At 48.9% G+C, this 25,661-nt stretch overlaps 2 protein-coding genes across 3 annotated transcripts in view; one reads left to right on the top strand and one right to left on the bottom strand.

Annotated features, from left to right (window-relative positions):
• Window positions 1-429: 429 nt before the first annotated feature.
• LOC138803984 (inhibitory synaptic factor 2A-like) overlaps window positions 430-25,661 on the top strand; it is a 56,257-nt gene continuing 31,025 nt past the window's right edge. For both annotated transcript variants that reach the window (XM_069988294.1, XM_069988293.1), the window contains exons 1-2: window positions 430-501; window positions 18,609-19,758. In XM_069988294.1, the coding sequence (XP_069844395.1) occupies window positions 18,614-19,758 (1,145 nt within the window). In that variant the 5' untranslated portion in view covers window positions 430-501; window positions 18,609-18,613. The remainder of the gene's footprint in view (window positions 502-18,608; window positions 19,759-25,661) is intronic.
• Window positions 3,516-25,661, bottom strand: part of LOC138803983 (dedicator of cytokinesis protein 1-like) — a 231,270-nt gene continuing 209,124 nt past the window's right edge. The window contains exon 28 of the mRNA XM_069988292.1: window positions 3,516-3,595. Coding sequence (XP_069844393.1) covers window positions 3,554-3,595 — 42 coding nt within the window. The 3' untranslated portion in view covers window positions 3,516-3,553. The remainder of the gene's footprint in view (window positions 3,596-25,661) is intronic.

Raw genomic sequence — 25,661 nt, 5'->3', positions numbered from 1 at the left:
GGCGCACGGGCGGGCGCGCGGCGCGGCGCGGGGCTGGCGGCGCTGGGAGCCGGGAGCCGCGGCCAGGACTTCCCTCCCAGGCCGCCCCCCTGCGCCCGGCCCCCGCTCCGCCCGCGCAGATCTCGCCCGAGACCATCGCAGTCAATGAGGACGGCGGGGCGGCGCGGAGCCGGGCGGCGGCGGCGGCTGCTGGCTCCGCCGCGCGGCCAGCGAGCGAGCGCGCGGGCGTCCCCGGCGCCGGCCTCCGCGCCCCTGCCTCCCTGTGCGCGCCGCTGAGCAGAGCCGGAGACACGCGAGCGAGCGGCGGCTCCGGGCGGCCGGGCCCGGCCGTGGTCACAGCGCGCGGGGCGGGCGGCGGCGCGGGCGGCGGGCGCGGCCGGCCAAGCCCCCCCACACCCCGGAGCCCATCCCTCCCCGCGCCAGCCCCGCCACGGAGGTGCTGCCCCGACATGCCCGAGCCGGGCGCCGCACCGACCTGGACTTCCCTGTGAGCGGCTGGAGGTAAGCGAGCCGGCGCCCCGCGCCCCGGGCACCGAGCCGCCACCGGGACGGGGCTCCGACCTGGGCTGGGGCGCGGACCCGCGGGGCGGGGGCCGGGACGCCCGGGCGCCCGGCGGGGCGGGTCGCGGAGCGGCCGGCGGGGGTGGGGGAGCTGGGCTAGGCGGTCGGCTCCAGAGCCACGCCACAGCCCGTGGGCGCCCGCGTCCCCGGCCAGGCAGAACTGGGGCGCGGGGGGCGTCCGTGGGCGGCCGGCCTGCTCTCGGGAGCGTTTCCAGGCTTTTAAGTATCTTCCAAACTAGAGCGAACTGGCGAGTGCGGCAGGGGTGAGTCACTTCGGGGGAGGTGACGGGCGCACATGGGGTCCCTGCCACCCCGGAAAGGCAGGGCTCCGCGCGAGCCGCGCCGATGCCCACGGGAGACGCGGTCCCTGCCGCCCGCTCGGGCCGGCCCCGCCTTGGGGCTGTGGGCTCGGGTGGGTCAGTGCCCACCGGGGCTTCGCGATGGAGAGCATCCCACACGCGTGGGAAACCAACCGGTGCTGCAGCCTAAAGCCAGCAGGCGAGGGCCGGAGGGAGGGCGAGCCGGGGCCAGCCACGCCAGGCAGCCCCAGAAGCCCAAAGTCAAGAGCCAGAGTCGGCCTGCGTCTTGCTGCTTCATGCTGGGGTTCCAGGCTTGGCGTGACCTCAACCTGCTCCTGGGCAAAGATACAATGGGCACGGGGAAGAGTGGGGTGCCAGCCGTGGGGGAAGAGAGGCGCCCCGGGAGCCAAGAAGAGGGGAATGGGTGCAGCTGGCCCATCTGCAGATCCGGGCTGCGCTCCTTGCCCTCGCCTGCCGCAGGTCTGTGCCGGGGGCCTGGATGCCCTCCTGGGCCCCTGAGCCAGAAGCAGCAGTGAAGCACTTTAATTTGACCTTGCCTGCTCCATTCTGCCGGAGCATCCTGAGGTGAAACTGGCCAGAGGAGGAAGGAACTTTGGGCAAGCCCTACCTTGGCTAAGCACCCAAGAGATCATTTCAGACTGCTACCCGGCCAGGGCCAGCAGAGGGTTTTCTCCCAGACCAAGGACTCGCTAGTGGGTTTATCTTTCTAGATTTTCCGGCTGGGTACTGTCAAGGTGACAGCACTGGGGACCTGATTTTAAAAGGCCACTTAAATCACAAGGGCCTGGCCATTCTAGTGAGTACAGTGTCCGTGGAAGTGACATAACCTTATTAAGCGTGAGCTCCAGCATTAGCAGAAAGTAACCCATGTCAATACGCAGCAGGGGAAGATACTGCCTTTTGCTCTTCATAGTGTGCTATTTATTACATATCCTGTTGAATGTTACTTTCCAAAGTTCCTATTTGTCTTTGCAATATTTTTTGCAAGGATGATTAGCAAACGTGCATGAGCGGCTCAAAGGGAAAAAAAATGGAAGTCCTGTCATCTGCATGCCTGGCCAGATATTAATAATTTACTATTCATGTTTACTACTTACATTAGATGGCACTGCTCCACACGATGGGCTTCATCAGGAGCGCATTGGGGGAGGGGAGTGTGGCGGAGCCATCACTAATTGCATGATTTTGCATAAATTATGTGAGCTACCCTGAGTTTTTGCTTTCTTTACTTCACAAAATTCATTTCCTGACAAAGATAGAGTGATTCAGTTTGATTCTTTCAGCTAATGAAAAGACCTCTGCTTAAAGACAGGGTGCCCTTGAAAAAGCAAAGTATGCTTTTAAACTTACTACAGTTGCCATGACTTTCTGTTTTATTATTGTGATTAAGACTTTGAGCTTTTACATAAATCAGACCCATTATCCTACTGAGAAACATAACTACTACTCAAGAAATAGCTTCATAAGGCAAATGCTAGAAAAGCTGCAGGCCTGCTCAGGAAGCTTGCAAAAAAAAAAAAAAATAGCTGGATAAAGGCTAGGCACCCCATTATGTGATCATTTAGGTGGGGGTGGGTCCTCTGTTTTGACACAATTGTTTTCCACATGGAAGGATAGGGGAATTTTTGTCTTTTGTTTCTCCATCTGCAGGGAAAACATTTAAAAATACATGATGAATACATAAACGAAAGACTCGTACAGGAAAGGCATATGTATACAAAAAAGGTTTCCACACAATGGGACAAGCAGAAGAATTTAAAAAATCAACAGAAGATCATCCAAAGTTACAGAGGATCACAGCTGAGAGGCTGGGCACACACAGTCACGGGGCGCCATGTTTGTATTCTCTTCTTTGCTCCAACTCACGGTTGCCTCACGGAGAGCAGCAGTGACTGAGCTCTCCTGTGCAGGAAGCAGGTTACTTAAGAGTACTTAGCTCAGGGCCAGGCTGCTTCTCTGAGAACAGCGGTCAGAAACCATTACCTCTGTGAACGGGCCTTCTCAGAGGCCAGGGACAGATCGCCATGGAAATGTATTCTAAGGCTCTGGACCAATCCCCAGACACATAAGCAGATGCGTGACTAGGATGCAGCCCAGCAGGTGATCCGGCCATCCCGTGACCATACCAGTGACACACCTGTCATTCTGAGGTGGCATGGTATAAGGACTATCCACATAAAAGTAATCTCACTAGTTTAAACAGTTACTGCCTAACCTGACTCTGTTCCTTACCCTCCAAAATTCTACAGAGACCTACTTTCCCTAACCCCCAAATTAGCTGACATAATTTATGAAGCAGATTCTTTTTAGTCTCCTCACATATTTGATGTGAATATTTTATAACATTATGAAGTGGCTTCAATATTTTAAAGCAAAATTTAATATGATTGATATTACATGACAACACATCCATTTCCTGAAGTTCCCCTACAAATATTCAGAAGAGTCTGTATCCAAACTTGAATTCATCTTTACATAAATGGGATGAAAAAAATCGGACCTTTTAATCAGCTTTTTAAAATACGTTGCTCATACACTTTCAGGACAGAATACAGATGTGGTATGGGTGGATGAGGTCATGTGACGGCGGTGTTTTGACAATATTTTGTGCTAACTACATCATACAAGGTCCAGGTCTGCACCTTTGGGCTGTGTCTGATAATTTATCTGTTTCAGTGGCTGAAAGCACTCAGGCATCTCCAAGAATTTTGCCTCTGAAAAACACCATAAGTTTGCCGATTATCTTTTTATCTTGATAGCCTCTATCTACAACATCTAAGTCATCAGGATAGCCAGTATGAACTAGAATCATCCAAACTTCATATAAGTCCCAAGTGAGTTGAAGCATTTGGGGCTATACAAAGTTCAAGTTACAAATCTCTATCTTCATTAAAGCAAACTATTCTAGCTCAACAGCCCTGTCTTCCTGCTGAAGACAGTCCTTCGCTCTAACTGGTAGAAGGATGAGAACGAGCTTGAATATGCAGAAGGAGGAAGAGGAGGAGGAGGAGGAGGAGGAGGAGGAGGAGGAGGAGGGAGAGAAGAAGAAGAAGAAGGAATTCGCTCTCTAAATTACATTATAAACCTTTGGGATGATACCATATTTCACAGGGATTTTGAAAGTACCCTCTCTCCAAAGCCTTTATTTGTGAATATTGCTTTCACAGAGTACAAAGCTGACCACTGGAAGTGTTGTATGCCCACAGACCTGACTCTGCCCAGCATGATCCTGAAATCAGGAAATGCGAGCAGCAGAAGGCCGCAGAGCATGCACCTTCATACAGTGCATTCACAGACATTACACCATTTAAGCCTATAAAATGAAGAAACTTAAAGAGCAGCATGTCCAAATACTGGTTGAAGTTTATACTGCTGTTACTGTAGAAATTCCAGTTCCATCCTTAATAATCTAGCTTTGGTCATAAAAGGAAAGGCTGTAAACTACCGGTTATGAGAGACATGGAGGAGATGATGGGATGCTTTGCAAATAAACATTGCTCTCTCTCCACATCAGTGCCCCAGGGAGGAGGGGAGCAGTCAGGCTGGCATCAGCTGCTCCGCTGAGAAACACCATTGGGGTTCACCACATATACTGGCAACCTTCATGAGACTGAACTGTCCGGTCTGCATGTTTCTAGGTCATTCCACTGTAACATGGGTCCTTGTACTCTGGTTCTGTACTGCTCAATTGGCCTTCAAAAGCCCTTTGCGCTCTTCGTGCTTGTCTTCCAGATCACTCATATGATCTACATTCATGAAATCGGCTTATTTTTGTAATTGGTGATCTTAGCGTCCTTGAGAAGTGAGTGGAACTATAAAATGGGGCAGGCAGAGGGAAGGTGCATATGCAGTTGGATTTGTGCACCAAAGATGTGTGGCTGAAAACTGCCCTGAGCAGGGGCACAGGGCACAAGGCCTTTTGGCACTAAATGATGCACACTTGAGACTCTCAGGGCCAAGAGCAGAAAAAGAAAAGCAGCCAGTGCCTGAAGGCTCCCAGGTAGAGGAGTCACAGAGGAGGGAGGTTCAGGACAAAGTGTGGGTGGCTGGATTGGAGAGTGGAGGGTGAGATGGGACTCTTGGGCCTGGCAGAGAGCCATCCCAGGACTTCAGCCTAGTGGGGTCCTGCTGCCAGAAAGACACCACAGGGCAAGCGTGACAAGTGGCACCCAGTAAGGGTGTGCATGTCTGCAACAGAGGGTGTGAGTCGGAGCAAGAAGAACAGGGGCACCACCCATCACTGAATATTTTGACATTGTGAGAAGACCAGAGATAAACCAGAGAAAAGGAATTGCAGCCCAGCCGAGAAGGCATCACAAGTACCAACTGGCTAGGGCCAAAGGTGACTAGTGGCTCCGGGGTGAGTGGAAGGGGACGAAATCCACTGGAAAATCCCTGTAACATGGAAGCTGGGAAAAGAAGGCATTACAGGTGCTGCCCCGGGCTAATAAAGGAGTACAGTGGTTTTAATGGAAACTTTAAGAACCAGCAAGGGGGAGGAGGGAAGGGATCACACGGTGATTATGTAGAATTTAAGTTTTCAACTGGAAATATTATTTAAGAAGTATGTTTTTCATCATCTCTAACATCTTAGAACTTCTGTGAAGTTCAAATAGGAGAAAAAAATGCATTCACAACCCAAGAAATCCTTAAAGTACACAGCAGAGTACTATCTAGTAACAGGTGTTTAATAAATATTTAATGTGGTTATTAACAGGAACCAGAGCCAGTTGTTTTGCTAGAAATTCAGGGAATCCTGACTGGGAAGGAACTGTTCCATTCCATAGATATACTTTTGCTTCGTGTAGTAAGAATGGAGGGAAAGGGTCTAGAAGGGTGTTCAATGGAAGGTGGCATTCAGAAATTAACTATTAGTCCTTACTTACATCAGGCTATTCAGTGTTTATAGAGAAAAGTACCCAAAGTCATGGCTTTTTGATGGCTGAATTCAACCTCAGGCATTTTATCTGGTACAAGTTCACTTGGATAGAAGTTGACTTGGTGAGGAAAGAATGCCTTTGAGTGTACTGGTGTAGTAACTGAGTAAAAGACACTATCCAGGAGAAAGAAGAAAACTTAGCATGCTACAATCATTGAGATTCTCTTACAGTCCAAACGCTGACATTCTGAGTTGAAAGAAATGTTCACTAGAGCTTTTCCAAAAAGAGTTGGGCCAACTGGAGACACCTAGCTGTCTAGGCCTCAGCTCTGCCTCTACATTTCAATTTGACATAGCAATAACAATGCCATTGATCTCTGTGCCAGACCCATCTACATTTGACTCCTTTTCAAAAATCAATAGGAGTGGTGTGTACAACTTCCCTTCTCCCATCTTTCTTCTTGAAAGCACAGCATGAATGACTAGCATCCAGCAGATCATGAACTTGAGATGCCCACAGTGTGGATTGTATGAGCAGGATTCACTGCCCCATGTGTAAATGTAGAGAGTTTGAATTCAAAGGAATGCAGAAAACAATCCATTTCTCACCTTCTAGCCATATTTTTCATTTCACATCTCAGGCCATTTAAGAGCCCAAATGATAGCCACTGTTCACAGTTATTTATTCTGTGTGTTTGTTATAGTGGTGGTTGTTAGCTCGATGGTTCACTGCAATAGTTTGCATTCTTGTGTAATTTGTTTTATTCTTGCTGTTTCTATTTGTCTCCATATGTAATATTAACTCTCCTTACAGTGTATCGTGAGTTTATTTACTGGGCTTATTAGATTTGTTATTGTGGCACAGGTCCCACCCTGGGCTGGGTGGTGCCACGTGACCTGGGGAAGGAACTCTGGATCCAGGACACTGTCACCTACTCTGACTCTGTCGGGCTAGCACTCCTCCTCCAGGGATAGAAGAAAATTGTAAGTGGGTGGGAGACACTGCTCTTTAACTTCAATGCGTTCTTGGCACTCATTAAACATGCAAGGACCACCGCCATGCCCTGATTTAAAGGGAAAATCAAGGGCAAGCATACGATTGGTTTTTAATTTTCCTTTCTCTTCTTTTTAATGATTCTTAGTAAGACATGGCAATGCAAACCTTCTGCTGGCTGTTTCTCCCCAGTGAACTGTACCCGGTGTTGCACACATATGGAACATGCTTCCAAGTGTGCTGGGTGTCAGCCTCCACTCCACAGGGCGAGAGGCCCATAGCTTCCCGAGAGCCTCCCTGCTCTCCACACAGGGCAGCGGACAGCTCCTAGCCAGCGCCCACAGCTCGGGCAAGAAGCTGACCGTGGGAACATCACCTAGCTACCCAGGCCTCAGCTTCTCACTTGGTCATGAAAATGGTACTCATTTCAGAGGGGTTTTGGAGAAGGAGCTCTGAATATAGACCACGTACAGAATGTAATGCAACATCACCTCTCATCAACCGCCTTTAGTCTCCAAAATCATGACTTGTTCAAGATGTTTCTGGAAGGACTAATACTCCACACAAAGCAGTTAGCTCCTCCACTACAGATCTGAAGGACTGAAGCCAAGAATTTCCAGGTCACAGAAATGAAATGTCCTAGAATGTAAGAATGCTAAACAGATGACCTTAAGCACCCCCCCTCCCCCAACACCAGTTTGTAAAAGCCAAAAGTAAGTTATTCACTGAAAAGACAAGGTACTAATAACTGACCTCTGACCCAGACCCCAGAAACATAAAAAACAAACAAACCAACCAACAACAACAGAAAAACCACCAAGATTGGGGAGTATATCACATGCCTGTTGTGAATCTGCTTGGTGAGTTAACTCCAGAGTTGCACTGTGTTCATCAGCTCACTGTGATAAGACCGGAACCTCACTGGAGAGCAGTGACTGGCCGCCCAGCTCTCCCCCTTCCCAGCCATGGAAACCTCCTTGACCAGCTTCATTCTAGAAAGACACTAAAAATCAAAGAAGCCGGCACTCTTTCCTCCGGGGACAGTCATCCATCCATCTCTTCATCAGCAAATATTCTGCTCTTACCTGTTTATGTGCCACATGTTGGTTTGAGAGTTCAACAGCCTCGAGTCTCCTCCCTTCCCCTCTCCTTCTCTTCCTGGCTTCCCAGACTAGCTACCTGGCCCATAGGCAAAGCTTCCAGGGTGCAGGCTAGAGAAATGTATCCCACCTGTCAGAACAGCCAGCCTGAGGACTTTCCTCTCACAAGTCCAGAACTTCATGCTTTACACACACACACACACACACACACTCACACACACACTCACACACACACTCACACACACACTCCACAGAAGGGGTCACTTGAGGACTGGGAAGATACACACTTTCTTTTCAAAAGTCTTTTTAGGATTCTGAAGTGCGTGGAGGGCCATTGTGCAGGTCTTCAGTACTGCTGTCGGTGCAAGGCTCACATCTAGTGACAACCTCTCCGGCCCTGCGCTGCTGTTCTCATTCCATTTTCCTTAACCTAGTAGGAGACACTAGACAGACAGCAGGACAGATGCAAACACAGGAATGTCAGCTTGGACTGCACTAAATGTACACACGGGCTCATTATGCCTTGAGAGAGCTTGAGCTGCCCGGCCGGGCCTGGCCTGGCCGTGGTTTGCTCCAGGACCAGGTGGTGTTGAGTTCCACTCTGGTGAGGAGGGGCTGGGTGCTACAACACCCACCCACCACCCGAAGAGCCATGGGTGTTGAAGGTGACAGGGCAAGGCCATCCCTCATCTCTGTGCCTCCCGGGAAACAGCACGGAAGGCACCGTGATTTATCCAGTGTGGGTCCCTTTCCTGCTCCTGTCCGTCCACCTGTGCATTTCTCCGTCTGTCCATCCCACATCCCCTTTCCTTCCTCTCCACACACATCTCAACGGGCAATGGCAGTGGGGCCTGTGTTTCTAAGTACTGACTTAATGCACCAAGTGCATGGAAAATGGAAATTGATTCACCGAAACTTCTGGGACCCCCAAACTAACCCAGCCCACGAGTGTGGCCTGCAACCACAGTGTTTTTCCCCACTGACGGTCAACCATTCCTCCCCACAGCTTGTTAGAAGACTAAGCCCGGGAAAGATGCCGTAACATAATTTTTTTTACATGATTCCAAGTTATTGAGATGTTTGATTTAAATTCTTAATTTATTTTGCCACTACCACTTCCTAGTCCCTAATAAAGTGGGATAATTCAAGAAATCTACTGATAATTCCTACCAAGTCACATTTACTTTTTACCAAAATTATGTAGTAAAGTCCTCGGTATATTTCTTGATTCAATGCAAAACACAGCCATTTCTAGGCCATCTACTTATTTTTGTGAGTGGGTGTGCCAACTCCTTCTCTCCTACCAGCACAGAGAATATTTCCACAGTGAGCCAACTCCAGACAACAGTGCTAAGATGCAGAAGCCTAAGAACCTCTGCTCATCGTTTCATTTAAGATTCAAAGAAACTCCATTCCTTTTCTTATTGCTACCCAAGGTTCAGAATTTTGCAGGTGATGTCGAGAGAATCCCTGAAAAAGCATTCTTGACATATCGTGGATAGGGCCTCCACTGTAAGGTTGCTTTAATGTGTACCTTTATGTTTTTAAATAAGTCAGCAAGTACTGAAGGATGGATGGGCACAGGAGAAAGGGAGGCACAGAGGGACCTTGTCCACACCATACTCATTTGTTCTCCGGTGACAGAAGTGGCACACAGCAAGGAAAAGCAATACATTCTTTAGTCCCGTTCCTAGGTGCACGCAGGCGCGGCTGCCCATGCCCCCAGGGTCGCTGCCAGCCCTCCTCTGCATCTCCACCAGGGTGCTGCACTCGGGGAGCTGCAGCCAGCCAGCTAGCAGGTCGTTTACTGCCCCCCGCCCCTCAACGGCACACTGCTGAGGACTGTGTCTCCCTTTCTTCTGTGCCCTCAGCCTCCACAGGGGCCCGAGCCAGCCAAGCCTGTGCGAGTGGCTCACCAGGCCCACAGGGAGGTAGCAGACAGGGCTGTAGAAGATGGAGGCAGCAAGGCACGACCCAGACCATCGAAGACAGACACTCCAGGGGCCTCAGGCCTGGACAGGGAGCTCAAGAAGTGAAGACAAGAAGTAGGGATGACCCTGGTGTGTTCTAGAGATGACGAAGGGACGTGTTCAGCCTCAGGAGCTGGAGAACTTCTAACAGTGATGGAAATCTAGAGAAATAAGCAGGGTGGGTAACAACACCAGCTGAATAAAAAGGACCTGGTTTTGGAAGTGCCCCTGTGCAAAGCTGTAGAGCGGAGAAGCTGGAGTACATGGGGCCTGGAGCTGGTAGACGGAGAGAATAGAAGCCGCCCCGGAGCTGCAAGATGGGGAGAATAGAAGCTGGAATACATGGGCCCCGGAGCTGCAAGTCGGAGAGAGGGAGGGCGGCAGAGGCACAGGGGGGGGGGGGGGGGAGTCAGGATGGGAAAGGTGTGCAGAGGAAGGAGGGATTCAGGAAAAGAAGCAGCACAAGGGAGAGCGAATCACTGGGGGTACGAGATGGTGATGGCTGGATTTGGGGCCGCATGAGGGAGTGGAAGCCAGGAAGGACACTGGTGGCCCCCGTGAGGACCTCCTCTGGCTGAGAGCATCAGTAGCCTCTATGCTCTTCTAAGCCAAGGACAGGCCTGTTGGACCCATGGGAGTGGGCTCAGTTCAGCACTGCCTTTAAGCCCAGCTACCTTTCCTGCAAGGGCCAGCTGAGGGAGGCCCAGCAGTTGTGCCCCTGGGTATTGATATAGACCCCCCCCCAGGTTTCAGGCCTCCCTGGGTTCACTCCCTCTCCCAGAAGCCCCCCAAAGCCCTCCAAGCTGCCAGACACACGCTGAGGTTCTCATGCACAGGAAGACATCACGGTGGAACTTAGCAAGGGAAGGAAGCATGTGGCTTTATATTTTTAAAAGTATCTAGTCTCTCTCTTTTTTTTAATGAACAGAGAAGACAGACATTCACTGTCGCTCTTAGTCAAGCAAAGAGTAAAAGAACCAACTGACTTGACCAAACAGAAAATGACACCAGAATTGGTGATGGGGGAACTTACTGTAAGGAATGAGTTGTGACAGCTATCTGGATTCAGAGACTAAAGAACATAATATACAAATTAAAATGAAAAGAAAAATCTCTTGCCCACCCCTCCGGTGACATTTAGGTTCTAAAATTTGCCCTATGCAAACCTGCCACCACCCACACTTCCCAAGCTGCACACTGCCTCCCCCCAGAATGAGCTCTGGTCTACACGGACAGCTGTCTGCAGAGGGAAAAGCTATTGCTGAGGTCCCGTTCTGACCATCAGCTCCAAAGGAACGAGGAAAAAGTCTCCTCCATTTCACACCATGGGCTAGTCTTAATTGTTTCACTCCCAATAGGACCAGCCTCGACTCATTTGTAGACCATGAATCAGAAGAAAACCTGGAGAAGTCCATGGAAGACAGTCTTTCCCTATAAGACCACACCAGTGAGACCTCTGAAGCCTTCCATGTCAGTCACTAACTACAGCCTTATTACAACTGTGTCTATGCACTCCTGGTGGAGCTCATTTTTCTCTACATTCTATTTCTCATAAATAATAGCCAATCCTGAGAAGTTCTCTTTCTCTTTGGCATCACAGCCCAATGCAGCTGGCCAAACCAAGGGAAATACAGGATGGGTGGTATGAGATCCTTATGAGAACAGATAGTCAATACGTGTAAGGCCTGCCATGCTCGGTGCTGAATGACTCCAGCTGCAGTGAGAAGGTACCCAAAGCAGAAATCCCGCCCTGGGTGTTCCTATAACCTCATGAGACCAACCTGGACCACAGCAGGGAAAATGTATTCCTTTGACATACAAGTCATTTCAGGAGGAAAAAACTTAATCATATAACTTTAGTTTCAGATATAGCATGAGATAAAATATGGCATTTCTTAAGTGTGTTTGATGTGTGTCTGTCTGTCTTTCTGTCATCTGCCACAGGGCTATTGCAGAACATCAGTTTCGTAAGACTGAGGGTATCATGAACTGTGTCATAAAGAGACGCCACCTGTGTGGGTTCTACGGACTCTCCCATCTCTAACGGGACCCACGTGACCAGCTGACTAGCGCTTAGCTATCTGGAACCCCCCGGGGACACTGGCTTTGGTGACCTAATGCCCTAAGGAGCCACACTCACGAAGCCAATGTCTCACATTTTTTTGTAATGGCCCTGGTCGAAGTGGGGAGGAAAGGGAGATTAGTTATCTCCTTTCCGAACCTTCCAGACCATTTGGAGTTGATGGAACCACATTTATTGGACTCTTTCTGGCCACTGTTGGTTAGCAAAGCTGACTGCTGCAAACAAGGGTAATTTTTTTACATCTCTGTAATGACTAATTCAGAGGGGGCATGCTTTCCAGTTGATTTTTACCAACATCATAAAATTTTGCTAATTCATTTCTACTCATTTATATTCCGTTTGGACAGTGGATAAGCAAAGGTTAACGCCCGTATGAGCTGGAAGTCATAGAACTGAGTAAATAGTGAAACACAAATGAAGAGGGAAAGTCTGGACTGGGGAAGAGGGCCATCCTATGTTTCTTGTCAAACCTCCAAACCAAGCCCACATCGTCCAGCCCTGCATGAGACCCATGGTTCACTGCCTACAGGCAGATGTGGGACTCTGGCTGGAATACTCCATTGTAGCCTTTCTGGTAGTGAAATGTACGTTCTAAAATCAGAGAGCTGTGTACAGGGAAGGATCTAATGAGGCTTTTCTTCTGCCTCCAAACCTGCCTTGAAGCTCCAAGCATGCCTCTCCTTCCTGACTTCAGGCTGGACAGTCATCAGGACCCTACTCCCTCCCACCTCCCCCCCAACTCCCCACAGTGATCTACCACCAAAAAGTACATCTGAGGTACTGAGCTGCCCCCTTTCCAGGCCTCTTCATCAGTGATCTTTGAAGGGGCACATGTCTAGAAAAACATCGTTTCAGGGTATTAAAGGAAATTAAGCTGGATGATGAATCTAACTAAGACACAGTCCAGAATCTATCCTAGGTGCTTTTGCCCCAAGGAAAGAAGACTCATAGAGCCGAGCGAGTCCGAGGCACGCTGCTCCCTCCCCGCTCAGAGTGGTGTGCTGAGCAAGTGGGATTCCGTCTAATTGCCTTCCCCCGTGGGAAGCTATGTGCCAGAGTGGCATCCCCATTTTTACCAGTCTCCCACTCAGAGCCGAATGCTCAAGCGTTCCTGCAGCATATGGAATAAAATCCTGACCCAATTAATTTTGAACTCCAGCCAGCATCTTTCACTCCAAGGTGTCTCAGCAGTGGGAGAGCAACTAGGAAAACCAATAATTTCATAGTCTTCCTTGCACGTTCAGATCACTTGCCTAGCCTGTAGGCCAAGTGACACCCCCAAAATGTAGGCCAGCCCACCCTGCTTACTAGCGCCACCTGTCAGAGGAAAGTGTCATGACACCTACATCTCAGCCAGTGGGAACAGGACAGACATTTTAAAATGTACAGAGTCTCATGGACTCTTTCTACCAGGAGTGCGGAATCCTTTTCCTGGATCTTATGTGATTATCTTTCAAAAATTACATTATGATTTGGATTTACTTAATATAAACTTGTTACTATGAAAAAACCTATATTGGCCATCAGGAGCTGCCTTGTCAAGATTAGACCAAAGATTTTGTGATGGACATCCCTAGCCAAGCATAACAAAGTGCACAGGACAAGTCCATTCTATTTCTACTAAAACCGGCAGGACCTGATTCCTAGCAGTGTCAACAGATCTGCTCAACACATAAAATCTATCTATTACTATCTATGTACAAAGGTCGCACACATGCACTGTAGTTACTTGTAATTCCTTTTCTTTCCTTATTCAGGCCTCCTCCAACATAATAAAAGATACTGCTTTTCCCCACACCTGTCCCTTTCTGGGTTTTTCTCATTTTAACACGGGTTCATGCTTTGCGGGGACTCAAGGTGAGTACCGCCTATGCTCCATGCTCTAGAAACTAACAAAGCAAGGCGATGACACTGCACCCGCCAATTAGAAACATAGGAACAAGCAAATCTCTCCCAGATCACACGGTTTTAATACCAGTGCATGACCACTTTTGTTTGTTTCTCCAATAAAATTTGGTAGACTATTTTCTTCCACTTAATATTATTTCCTAAGTGGATTTCTGTGATACTAAATAATCTTTATAATTATCATTTTAATGGCTGCCCTGAGTGAATGCACATCATAATTTACTTTACTGTTTTACCTATTGTTAGCCATTTAGTTGCTCCCATGATTCACTTCTGTACGTTGAGATGAACATTTTTATTTAAGCTATTAATCTAAACCAGTATATATGCAGAGATGAGTCTACATCGCCAATCTAAAAATATAAGACATATATTTACAGCTCACATTTGATCATGAAATTTAGTTTGCAGGTAATTAAGACATTTATATTCTCAATAGCTCCTCGACACCTAGCTCTCCCGGGGCTGGATGGGCCCGGCCATGACTTGCCACTTTCACCCTGAGCTGGCACAGGGCAGTGGCGGCCACATGACTTTCCCAGGAACAATAAATGGTATGAATGCCTCCTGCAGCTCTGGAGCTGAGAAATTAACTCTAAGAACATAAGTGCTGGTCTGTGGTCCATGGGGGTGACCTGGCCAAGGAGCCATTGTTACAAAGGCCACTGGATCCCCGCTCCCTCCAGACTTACAGCAGCCCGCACTGTGGTTTGGAGTTGCAGGCCGAGGGTTCACTGTCTTAAGTCTGGGTTTTCAGACCAGATGTGTTTCCCATCTAGGTATGTGTTCTTAGGCTAAATATGCTCTCGGTGTGCGTTCTCAGCCAGGTGTGTGCTACGTCTGTGTTCTCAGGATGGCTATGTTACTGGACCAGGTGTGTTATTGGCAACAGGCTGAGAAAACTGCATTTTTAGCTACTTGATGCTTTTGGAAGGTGACTACAGTTGTTTCAAGTGACAAGGCACACTGTAGTCCAGTGTCTGGGCCCAGGTCATAGGCCTAAGTACTGGGTACAGCACACAGCCCGTTAGTTGTGTGACTCCAAGCAAGGTTAGGAGTTAGGTCTCCAGTGCAGAGATCACGATCTTGGCCCCCATGAGCCTGCCATGAGGGTCAAAGGAGAACATGAAGTGGAGCACAGGGAAGGTGAGGGCTGGTTAGGACACAAAAGTAGGCCATATTGGAGCCAGGCCCTGGAGGTTCACGCCTATAATCCTAGCTACTCAGAAGGCTGAGATCTGCGGACCATGGTTCAAAGCTGGCCCAGACAGGAAAGTGCATGAGACTCTTACCTCCGATTAACCATCAAAAAGGAGGGAGTGGAGGTATGGCACAACTAGGAGAACATCAACTTTGAATGAAAAAGCCAAGATGAGTGCAGGGTCCTGACTTCAAACCTCCGTAGTGGCACAGAAAACGACAACCATCAAGTGAGCCACACTGATTGCAAGGGTTCTGTGACACGGTAGCATGTGTTTTCATTGCACGGATGGAACACAGGAAGGTGTCCACAGGTGAGAAGGTCCCGTTGTCTCAGGGACAATATTCCACACTACTTGTTTCCTGACAGTCACTTTCTTACTAGCAGTCTTGGTAAGTATTTCCCCTCCCGAAATATGCCGTAAATAAAACCCCCAAAGATGTAATTCCTAATGCCGAGTAAAATTCCACCCAAACATTTAGGAACTGCCATCCAGACATCAAGAAGAAGTCATCATCTCATCTGAAGTCAACATAAATCAGCAGCTGGAGTTTCTGGGTATCTTCCCAGTGAGGACTACATCAAACAAAATAAACTGATTAAATGTCCTAAGTACTGCCACCAGTATTACAAATAAAGCAATTAATTCCATGTACTTAGCAGCTCCATAAAGAAGAGAAGGGCTTAGATTTTTTTTTTCCACCACTACTATTTAGCCACCAACAATTAATTCTTCTGATTTGTCTTTATGTGTTCAATGGTTGGGACCAACACTCAGAATGGCATTCCAAACCAGCAGAAATGATGTCAGAAATGGGTTCGGTGCAGTTCCTGGCAAATCGTGATGATGAATAGCATAGCAGGACAAACTTATTCAGACACACATTTTTCAGTAGTGGCAGGGAAAAGGCTGAAAAATTACTAGTAAATTGCTTTTTGTAAAAATGCTCTCTCTTTCAAATTTCTCCTAGTATGAAGGCCTTCTGTAGAATGATGGCACAATGCATTCTGACACACCTGGACGGCATGGATATGAGATAGCACTGAGGGTTAAGGTTTAATTTGCCCATCCTCTTCCCCCACACCAACTTCCTTTGTGCACATCTTTTTAACCTGTTGGGAAAAGTGCTTCTGAAAGATATCTATTATCTATGCCAGCAGACATACCCTGCCCCGCACACCTGTCATTGTGTCCCAGTAGAATGAGCCAGGATGCTGATGCACCTCTGGTCTGTCCTTGCTTTTGGTCTCCTTCATAAAAAGCTACTTGTGGGTAGAGTTTCAGATGACGGAGGTGTGCAAATATCCTCAGCACATAGAAAAACACCAGACTTCTCTGCTTTCTCTGCAAGCCTCGCCTTCCTGAACACAATGGTACCACAGAGCAGGCATCCAGGCTAGCGCAGGCATCTCAGGCCCCTGAACTCAGTTAGCAGTGTCGTTTCTAACTGGTGTCCTCCTCCTCTTGGGTAGTTAGAAGCCAGGCTGATACTGTTGATGGTGATGAAGCCCCACTCTTCAGGACAGCACTTCCGACAACAGCAAGTTGTCTAAACTAAAACACCAGTAGTGTGGTGGCTGAGAAAGCCTGGTCTAAGCAGAACCACACGTCACGGGTTGCTTTCTGTTATGCCCACACATGATCCCCAGCTGGTTCTCAGCCTAAGTTACGGACTTGGTTTTCTTCTAGAGCCTTCTGTTTAGGAAGCACTGGTGCAGCTTGGGAAATGACAAGGCCCGGCGGCTTGACAGGCACAGGTGACTTGAGGAGCTCCGCGTCGTGCGGTGGTATCCTGTCTTCTTCCTTTTCACCGAGCCGCCAGGCCTGCTGCAGGTAGTGTGAGTCCGTGTGGACTAAGGACGTGGGGGCTCTGGGTCCTGGCTGATGGACACCTCGGGTCTATTAGAAACAGTGTTGATTTGCGATGTTCTGCCGCAGGGACTGTGCTTCTTGCTTGTTCAACAAGTGACATGCATTCTTAGAACCCTGTGTTCCTCCATGGAATAGCAGGCCTGGCACTGACCTTCAGTAGCTTTTTGTCTTTCTTAATCCTAGGATTAGATCTTGAACTCAGAGCCCGGGCAATACCTCTTAGGTTTTCCGCTCAACAAAGGTGCTCTACCACTTGAGCCAGAGCTCCACTTCTGACTTTTTGCTGATTTATGGGAGATAAGAGTGTCACAGACCTTCCTGCCTGGGCTGCTTTGATCTGCACTCCTCAGATCTCCTGAATAGCCAGGACTTCAGAGGCACTTATAAGGATGGTATTTCATATGTAGACTAGCTGAACACCCACCTACCCACAGGCTCACTGACCCTGTAAGTGGTGACTACCACAGAAGCAAGAACTTCTGTTCCAGATCTTTCCACTAGGTGTGTAGCCCCTGTGAGGATGGTGTGAGGCCTGTGGGCACTGGGCGTGGTGTGTAGATTTGTGTTTGACCTTGACTCACTGGAGATTTGGTTCCAGATGCCTGGGCCCGTACAGTGTTGTCCTTCCCAGAAGACTCTTCTGCTCAAAGGCCAGGTCTACACTGCACACAGGCTAACTCACAGCCTGCTTACATTCATCTGGCTTTAAGTTCATCCCAGAAAAAAGTTCTTGCATGTGCAGTACACAGCTGTGAATCTGCTAATAAAGTGAAGGCATTCACCCCTCTGGTGTTCCCCAGAGGCCTCGTTGCCACCTGCATCTCTTTAGCTGCATTTAATAATTCAGCCCAGGATGAATTTGCATGATTATCATAAAGCCTCGCAAGTTTTTCTTCTTTCTGGATTTAAATACTCAAACAACTACCATTGTTTTCATTTCCAGAGGTGATGATCAAAACACAAAACTTGCTTCTAGAATGAATAATGTCTCTTTCTCTCTCTTTCTAAGTAGTTGCAAATACCACTTCTTCATGGAATCAAAGGAAAAAGTTGTTTCAGCCATTTTTGTAGAGGTAGAGAAACCCAAATTGCTTTGGGGGCTGAGGTTGACTCATGAGACGTCAAGCACTGCGCCATGATGTATATCTGTGTTCAAAATGCCCAGGGAAGGCAAGCCAGCTGAGCTGAACTGTCTGTCTAGTTCCTTACCCCAGCGCTGTCCACCCAAGCTTGCTTGGGACCACCAGTCTTCAGTCAGTCTGTGAAACAGCAGCTCTCTTCCATTACAATCATAGTTTAAAACAAAATAACAACAACAGAAAACCCCACAAATAAAGTTTGCATTTGGTAAACCATCTGTCTTTGGAGTGGAGACACCCATGTGAAAAGATAATTTGCAAAGCAGACAAGGCGGAAGCGTTGGGCTTCTTGATGAATATAGTGAAAAAAAGGTTTGCCTAATGGGGAAACATGTATTACTATCAAAAGAAAACCAAGAGTATCCCACCTGGAAAAAGCCAAGCAGGCTTTAATATCTGAGAAGCATTTCACGCTGTGCCTGCCAGCAACTCCCCGCCTGTCTGATTTTCCTTAACATAAAGGCCGACCCACCTGTTTAAAAATAATTAGGAAGCCGGCAGCGGTGGTTTGGCTGGACGTGCAGAGGCGGCGTTTGCATGTGTTCCCCCCTGACGCCTCTGTTGCTGTCTCTGCATGCAGGAACCATGGTCAGCAAGGACTCCGGCAGCTGCCCGCTCACCACGCCCGAGCGGGAAGTGGAAGTGGAGATGAAATACGCACTGGACCCCAACCGACAGATCAAGAAGCGAAACAAAGCCCTGCAGGTGCGCTTCAAGGACATCTGTGAGGCTCAGAACGAGCAGCGGGACCCCCAGCTCGCCTCCTCGGGGCCAGGGATAGAGAGGCCAGAGGCCAAGCCTGTGTCCTGCAGGGCGGCCTACCGCAAGTACATGACCGTGCCTGCACGCCGCTCCATCCCCAACGTCACCAAGAGCACAGGGGTGCAGACCTCTCCAGACCTAAAGAAGTGCTACCAGACCTTCCCCCTGGACCGCAAGAAAGGGAGCCTCAAAGGAGGCCCGGCCGCCGATCCCTGCAGAAGCCAGGACAATGGCTTCCTCACGGACACCAGGGAGAGGGGAGAAGCGGGACCCCTGGGGGACACCCGGCCTTGCAGCGCGGGCCGCGTCCACAAGACCACCGCCTTGGTGTTCCACTCCCACGAGCATATGAACGCTCTGGAACAGCCTTTCGGGGTGAACTGTGCCGAGCCCTTTAAGAACCCCGAGGCGCTCAGCCATCCCGATCCTTTGCTCCAGAGCTCCTCCGGGCTACCCTCTGAGGAGCCTGGCCAGCAGCTAGAGGGGGGAGCCAGGCCCAGCAGCGGGACCCCGGACTCCGAGGAGCCCACTCCGCCTGCCCACGGGAGGGTGTTTAAGACCGAGGTTGCTGCGGAGTACCCGCCCGCCGTGCATGCCAGGACCCCCGAGCCTGGCTTGTCAAACTCTGCCGCAGCCAGCCAGTGGTCCCTCTGCCCTGCGGAGGAGGAGCCCAGGCGCGCTGCCCAGCTCAACGGGCTGCAGAGGCCCCAGGGGCCCGCGCCGGCCTGCTCGCCCCCGGCGCCGTGCCTGTCCCCCGAATGTAGTGGCCAGACCCCGCAGCCCCAGCCCAGTCCCACGGCCGTGGCGGCGAGTGAAGAAAGCCAACAAATTGTGCCTCATACGGAAGTGGTGGACCTCAAGGCCCAGCTTCAGGTGATGGAGAACTTGATCAGCTCCAGTCAAGAGACCATCAAGGTGCTCCTGGGCGTGATCCAGGAGTTGGAGAAAGGAGAGGCCCACCGGGAAGGGTATGTACGCTTGCCGGGTCTTGTCACCTGGGGTGGGCAGGGGGGGGGGAGGGCTCCATCTAGAATGCCAGCTCTTCGTCAGCAGGCTGTAGTCTAAAGGCCTCAAGCTTTGAGGGTTACAAAGAGCTGAAGGGACCAGGTCTCATGCCAGGCGCACTTTTCAAGTCAACTGGGCTGGCATTCACCTGGACTCAGATCACAACTTGATGCCTCTTATCTTTTATTCTAGGATTATGCATTTATGATTGTGATAATATGTGATTTATATTCCAATGTAAAATACCTAGGTAAGAAGCTATGTGCCTCTTAGAAATCACATTATGGAGGAGGAAAACCTATTTTTCAGATGGCATTGGAGAAAGTTAATGCTGACTTATGAACTCATAAGAAATAATCAAAATGGCATTATATCCAGCACTATATAAGATTCTAAATAATAGGCGATATATTTTCCTGAAGCACAAAGCCACAATGCCCCTCCTCCTTAGAGAAGTCTCACCTCACCATGAGGACGCAGACCGCTGGCCCCACGAACTGCCCACCCTATCAGGCCGGACTGCACAGGGCACAACACCAACTTCACAGCCAGCCCTGCTGAGTTGTGTATTGGACTGGACCATCCTGTACAGAGCAACTTTAGGAACAAATGCCCTGAACACAGACCCAGCTGTTGAGCTCCATAGCAGGCTGATGCAGATTGCCAGTGCTGCTCTCACTCGGTGCTCCTGTGCACGGAGCCCCTGGATTGTCCGCCTGTATTTGAACAGCTTGGCCTTCCCATTGCCGTTCCCTCCGGCAAGCGTCTGGAATTGCTCCAGCCTGTGTTCTGCAGTTGGATCAGAGGGAGTGATCTGTTGCCTTGTGTGACCTGCACCCTTCCTCTGTGGGGGAAGAGAACAGAGAGCAGCATAAAGGCAGGCAGGCAGGCAGGCCAGCTGGCCAGGAGTGCATTACCAGGGCAGCATGGAGCACGTGACTCCCAAGGGGCTGGCCTTGGTTAACTACATATCATTGGCTTATCACAGGCAATGGAGAAGAAACAGCCCCACATTTCAGGGGAGGAAGGCAGCCGCGGTGTTGCCTTCGATGGCCAGGTACCTGGTATAGCCCCTGCCCTAGTTTCCAGATGCTTCTGCTTGGTACAGGGGATGCTCTGCAGAATGAGCTAATTCTCAATATCCACCCCCAACCTCTAGGTTACACAAAATTGTGGTTGTTATTAAGCAAAAGAGCTGCTAGCGAAATATAATTAAGCAGGAGATTGATAGGAAGTCTAATAGCATCCGTCGGGTTTTCAGATGATATTGGATGCATTTTAGGGTGGTATGGCTGTAAACCAACATCACAAACTTTCAGGAGGCCTAGTTGAATCTTGTGATCACATCTTCATCTTCACCCCATCTCAGTCATTCATTCTTGAATCCATACCGAGCAAGAACGAGACAGGCTGGGGAGGAGGGTCACATCAGGAATCTGTAGACCACTAGGCCCCAGTCCCATGTCCACATTAAAAGCTCCAGTGGAGGGGCTGGGAAGGTGGCTCAGTGGCAGAGTGCCTGTCTCACATGCATGAGGCCCTGGGTTTGATTCCTCAGCAACAGATAAGCAGAAAAAAAGCTACAAGTGGAGCTATGGCTCAAGTGGTAGGGCGCTTGCCTTGAGATGAAATGCTGAGGGACAGCGCCCAGGCCCAGAGTTCAGGCTCCACGACCGACAACCGACAAAAAAAAAAAAAAAAAAAAGCTCCAGAGGAGGATGTGGTTGTGAAGTACAGCACATGCCTCCCATGTACAAGTGTCTGGGTTGAATTTGTAGTATCTAAAACAAACAATGAGCTAATCACTGACTTTGACATAAGGTAGACAGCATAGAGGAGCAACACCCCCATCATCATATGAAGAATGAAGTTCATCCAGCAATGTCAAACCAAACGTCAATGTTTGTATTGCTAAGCATCCACAGGAACACTACAGAAGGAAAACCATGCTTAAAAGGCCGGGCATCTCTTCTATTATTAGAACAAGTATGGGACTTGGTTTTCAGACCAGATTGCTCTCGATTGTGTGAGACAGGCTTTGAACAGTGAAGTGCTCCTAAGATTCAGGAGGCCAATCTGGGCAGGATCCTGGCCCTGGATACCCAAATAGCACTGTACCTCTCTGTGTCTCACTGCTCATCTTACAGGGAGAGCAAGGACTACACAGGTGACCTTCAGGGTGTACAGCCCAATGACAGAAGTGACTCCATGGGACAATGCATGCTAGAGGCTAAGGCATAGTCTTCCAGGCCAGTGAAGTTTGGGATGGGAAGAGACAGTTGGATTGATGGCAATTGAACACTTAGGATTGACTGATATCTAGCATGATCAGTGTGTTCCAGCAATATGCTCAACATATAGACTACCACCCAACAGTATGCCTTAAAGCCCCAGAGCTTCTCTGTCCAATAGAGTGGGTGTCTGCCCATGAGCCACTGAAATACCAACTCACCATTAGTAAAAACTGAAAACTCAGTTCCTCAGGCACAATGGCCACATTTTAACTGCTTCATAGCAATATGGATAGGACAAGCAATATACACAGAGGAAGTATCCCAAGAAAGCCTTTCATTCCAGTATATCAAAACCTGGCACAAAGCCTGGCTCGTGGCCATCTAAGGACACAGAACCTTAAATCAAGGCGCACAGGGTTACTTCACTTTGGAATTAATCACTACCAAGGAAAAGCACTCAGTACCAGAGCAAGCACACAGAGTAGGAGACCCTCATCAAGTGTGAGAGCTTCACCTCTACCTCCACCCTGGGGCCCTAGGTACACAGGCCACAACGAAGCAAGAGGTTCCAACTCCAAGGCGGCTCTCTGGGCCCAAGGTCATTCATTTGGCAGCACCTCAAAGTTCCCAGCCCTCTTTTCCAGGTTAGAATCTTGAGGAGGGCAGCAGAGTCTAAGGAAGGCAAAGTAGAACCCCCTACCCCTCCTCCTCAGGCTGGGGTCCTGCAAAATTTTGGGGAGTAGAAAGACCAGCCAAGAGCCGTGCTGCGCTGGAACATCTATCTGTAAGATCTGACAGCACGTGGTAGCATCTGCTTATTTCCCAGGCGTACATTCTACAATGGCCAATATAGCTAGCAGTGACTTGAGCAAAACAGCAAAGTCAAAGGACATCAACATCAACTTGTGAAAAGCAAACAACCAATCTCTGAAGGAGAAGTGGGGGAGAGGGCCCATGAAAACAAGGAAATTTATAGAGCTTACTTTATGTCTCTGGCTGAGTTTGGAAACGGGTGCTTTAGTTGCATACCAAAGTAAAACCCAGACTAACACACTCTACTTTATATGGACTATTATATAGACTTTCTGTGACACAATAAAGAATTGCACGACCAATTCTCCTTTTCCAAGTTGTTTTTGGGAAATATCCAATGGCCTGCAGGTCATTAAGTGGGACAGTGCTGAGAAGCTGGGTTGAATCAACTGTTCACATCACCTGCAATTAAACACCAAGGGGCTTTTCATAGAATTTCACTCTCATTAAGAAGTCTTGGGGAAAAAAGGCACCTCTGAACCCATAACTGAGTCTAAGTGACAAGTCTGGCCTCTGAGTCTCCCAGTTTGACCCAAGCCAATAAGGGCTTGGGACTACTCTTGTTTATGATGTCAGGACAGGGCTGAAGAAGCTGATAATGCTCTTTGAGTTTGGCCAGCATCCTTTAGCCTCTGTGTTTCTTGGAACATATCTGTTGTCTTTAGTGCATCTCTCTAATAGAACTTATTTTCACAATGGGGCTCCTCAGGGAAGCCCTTCCCAGGGGCTTTGACTCTGGGAAAGAATCTGTATAACACGGAACTACTTTCAGGATTTTCTTTCTCTTCTAGATTAATGGGATTCTTTCATTAGTCTCATTTGCTTATGTGCATTTCTGAAAGGTCAAAGGAAAGGAAGTTTTCACCTTAGGCAGTTAACCTCAGTGAGCTTCGGATCTGTCTTTGTTCAGGAAGGAGCAGTTTTAGCTTAAATGTGCTCTCTCTGAAGCCTCTACCAACAACCAGCACTCGGTGGGCACAGCATTAAGGCAGGGCCTATCAAGAGCCTTTCAGTAGGATGCATTCTCCAAGGAAGCAGATATGCAGACATATTCTACACTGTGCCTTTTACTCCCTTGTAAAATGTGTGGGCAATTGACTGAAATCGCTCTGCTTTATGCAGTGCAGGCAGTATTTGTATCACTCAGCTTGCATGAATGCCAAGAATTGTCCTATTTCAGAGCTCTCCGTATTCTTGTCTCTTCTCAGGAAGTTCAGGGTTACACAGGCCACTGCGTGACTAATGTGGTCACTGCAGACTGAGAATGGGGCAGGAGGGACACAGATTTAACACAAGCAATGCCAGGAGCAGCGCGGCTTTCCATGGCAAAGACAGGGCTGCTGGGCAGGTCAGCATTGTGTGAGCTCGGGCCTGATGCATGTGGCAGACGTAACAGCACCTGGGTGGGAACAGCTCTGCCTTCTCCTAAGACTGTCCAGCAAACACTCAGGTTTTCATGTGTTCTCAACAGCATAACGATGCTTGGCTATATACAGAAGATTTGAAACCCACCCTGTGAGAAGTTACATTTAAGAACCTACAAGCTACTTTCAAGGACATCATCAAGCAAGCCAGGTGCTGGTGGCTCACGCCTGCAATCCTAGCTATTCAAGAAGCTGAGATCTGAGGACTGCAGTTGGAAGCCAGCTCAGGCAGTGAAGTCTATGAGACTCTTAGCTCCAGTTAACCACCACAAAGGCCAAAGCAGAGCTATGGCTCAAAGGTTAGAGAAAAAAAAGATAAGGGGTAGCAGCAGCCAGGCCCTGAGATCAAGCCACCGTGCTGGCAGGCATGACACAAGAATATACACACATGCACACGTGCGTGCGAGCGCACACAGATACACAGACACAGAGACAAAAACACACAGTTATCAGAATACATCACTGCCGAGAGTAAAGCAGCGTCTTGCACGGTCTGTGGTTCCCCCAGCATCTTCTATGCCAAGCCCAGGCTTACACATGACCAAGAGGCAGAGAGGAAGCCACGAATCCTCAGGGGCTCTGTGGTAAACTAACCAAATCAGAGCAAATGTGAGGCTGGATTTAAAAGAATGTCAGCCGCAGCCTCTAACAGCTTGCAGGAAGGTTTTAATTCCAGTTCCTCAGTCTCCTATAATCTCTGCCACTCAGTCATGGTGGCTGCTTGTTAGGCGGGGACCTGGTCAGCCTGGGAAGGATTGCTTCTCAGGAGCCAAAGGCTCATTTCTCCCCAGCTCAGGACACGTGGTGGTTAAAAAAAATAAATCCAAGGGACCCCCCAAGTTCAAAGGCCCTGTGAGGACTGCACCTCTAGGTTTTTAAGGCTAGGTGGACAGGAATGAAGGGTGGAATTAGTGTATAGCTGTGCAGTAACCTGTAGGAATGTTTACCCAACTTCATTTTTCTTAAATAATAAAAAAAAGGACTGAAGGAAAGTGAGAAAGGGTCATGTGTGAAGGGTCATGTGCGAAGGGCCATGTGTGAAGAGGCCTGATCTCCAGAGTGCATTCCTACGTGGCAGTCTGCAAATGGTTTCTCACAGAATGACAGAGGAAATATTTTAGGCTTCAGGGCTATTGTATGGTTTATATCATCATACCCCAACATTTGCCACAGACAATCTGTGTACAAATGTGTACAGTTCCATTTCAATAAAAATGTTATGTGCAAGCCCATGTCGGTGGCTCACACCTGTAATCCTAGCTACTTACTACTCAACAGACTGAGATCTGAGGATTGTGGTTCAAAGCTAGGCTGGGCAGAAAAGCCCATGAGACTCTAACCTCTAATTTATAAGCAAGAACAAAACAAAACAAAAAAACTGGAAGTAGACCTGTG

Source organism: Dipodomys merriami, unplaced genomic scaffold (assembly GCF_024711535.1).
Source record: "Dipodomys merriami isolate MVZ:Mamm:240054 unplaced genomic scaffold, mDipMer1.0.p SCAF_35, whole genome shotgun sequence".
Lineage (NCBI taxonomy): Eukaryota > Metazoa > Chordata > Mammalia > Rodentia > Heteromyidae > Dipodomys > Dipodomys merriami.
This window is presented reverse-complemented; position numbering and strand designations above follow the sequence as displayed.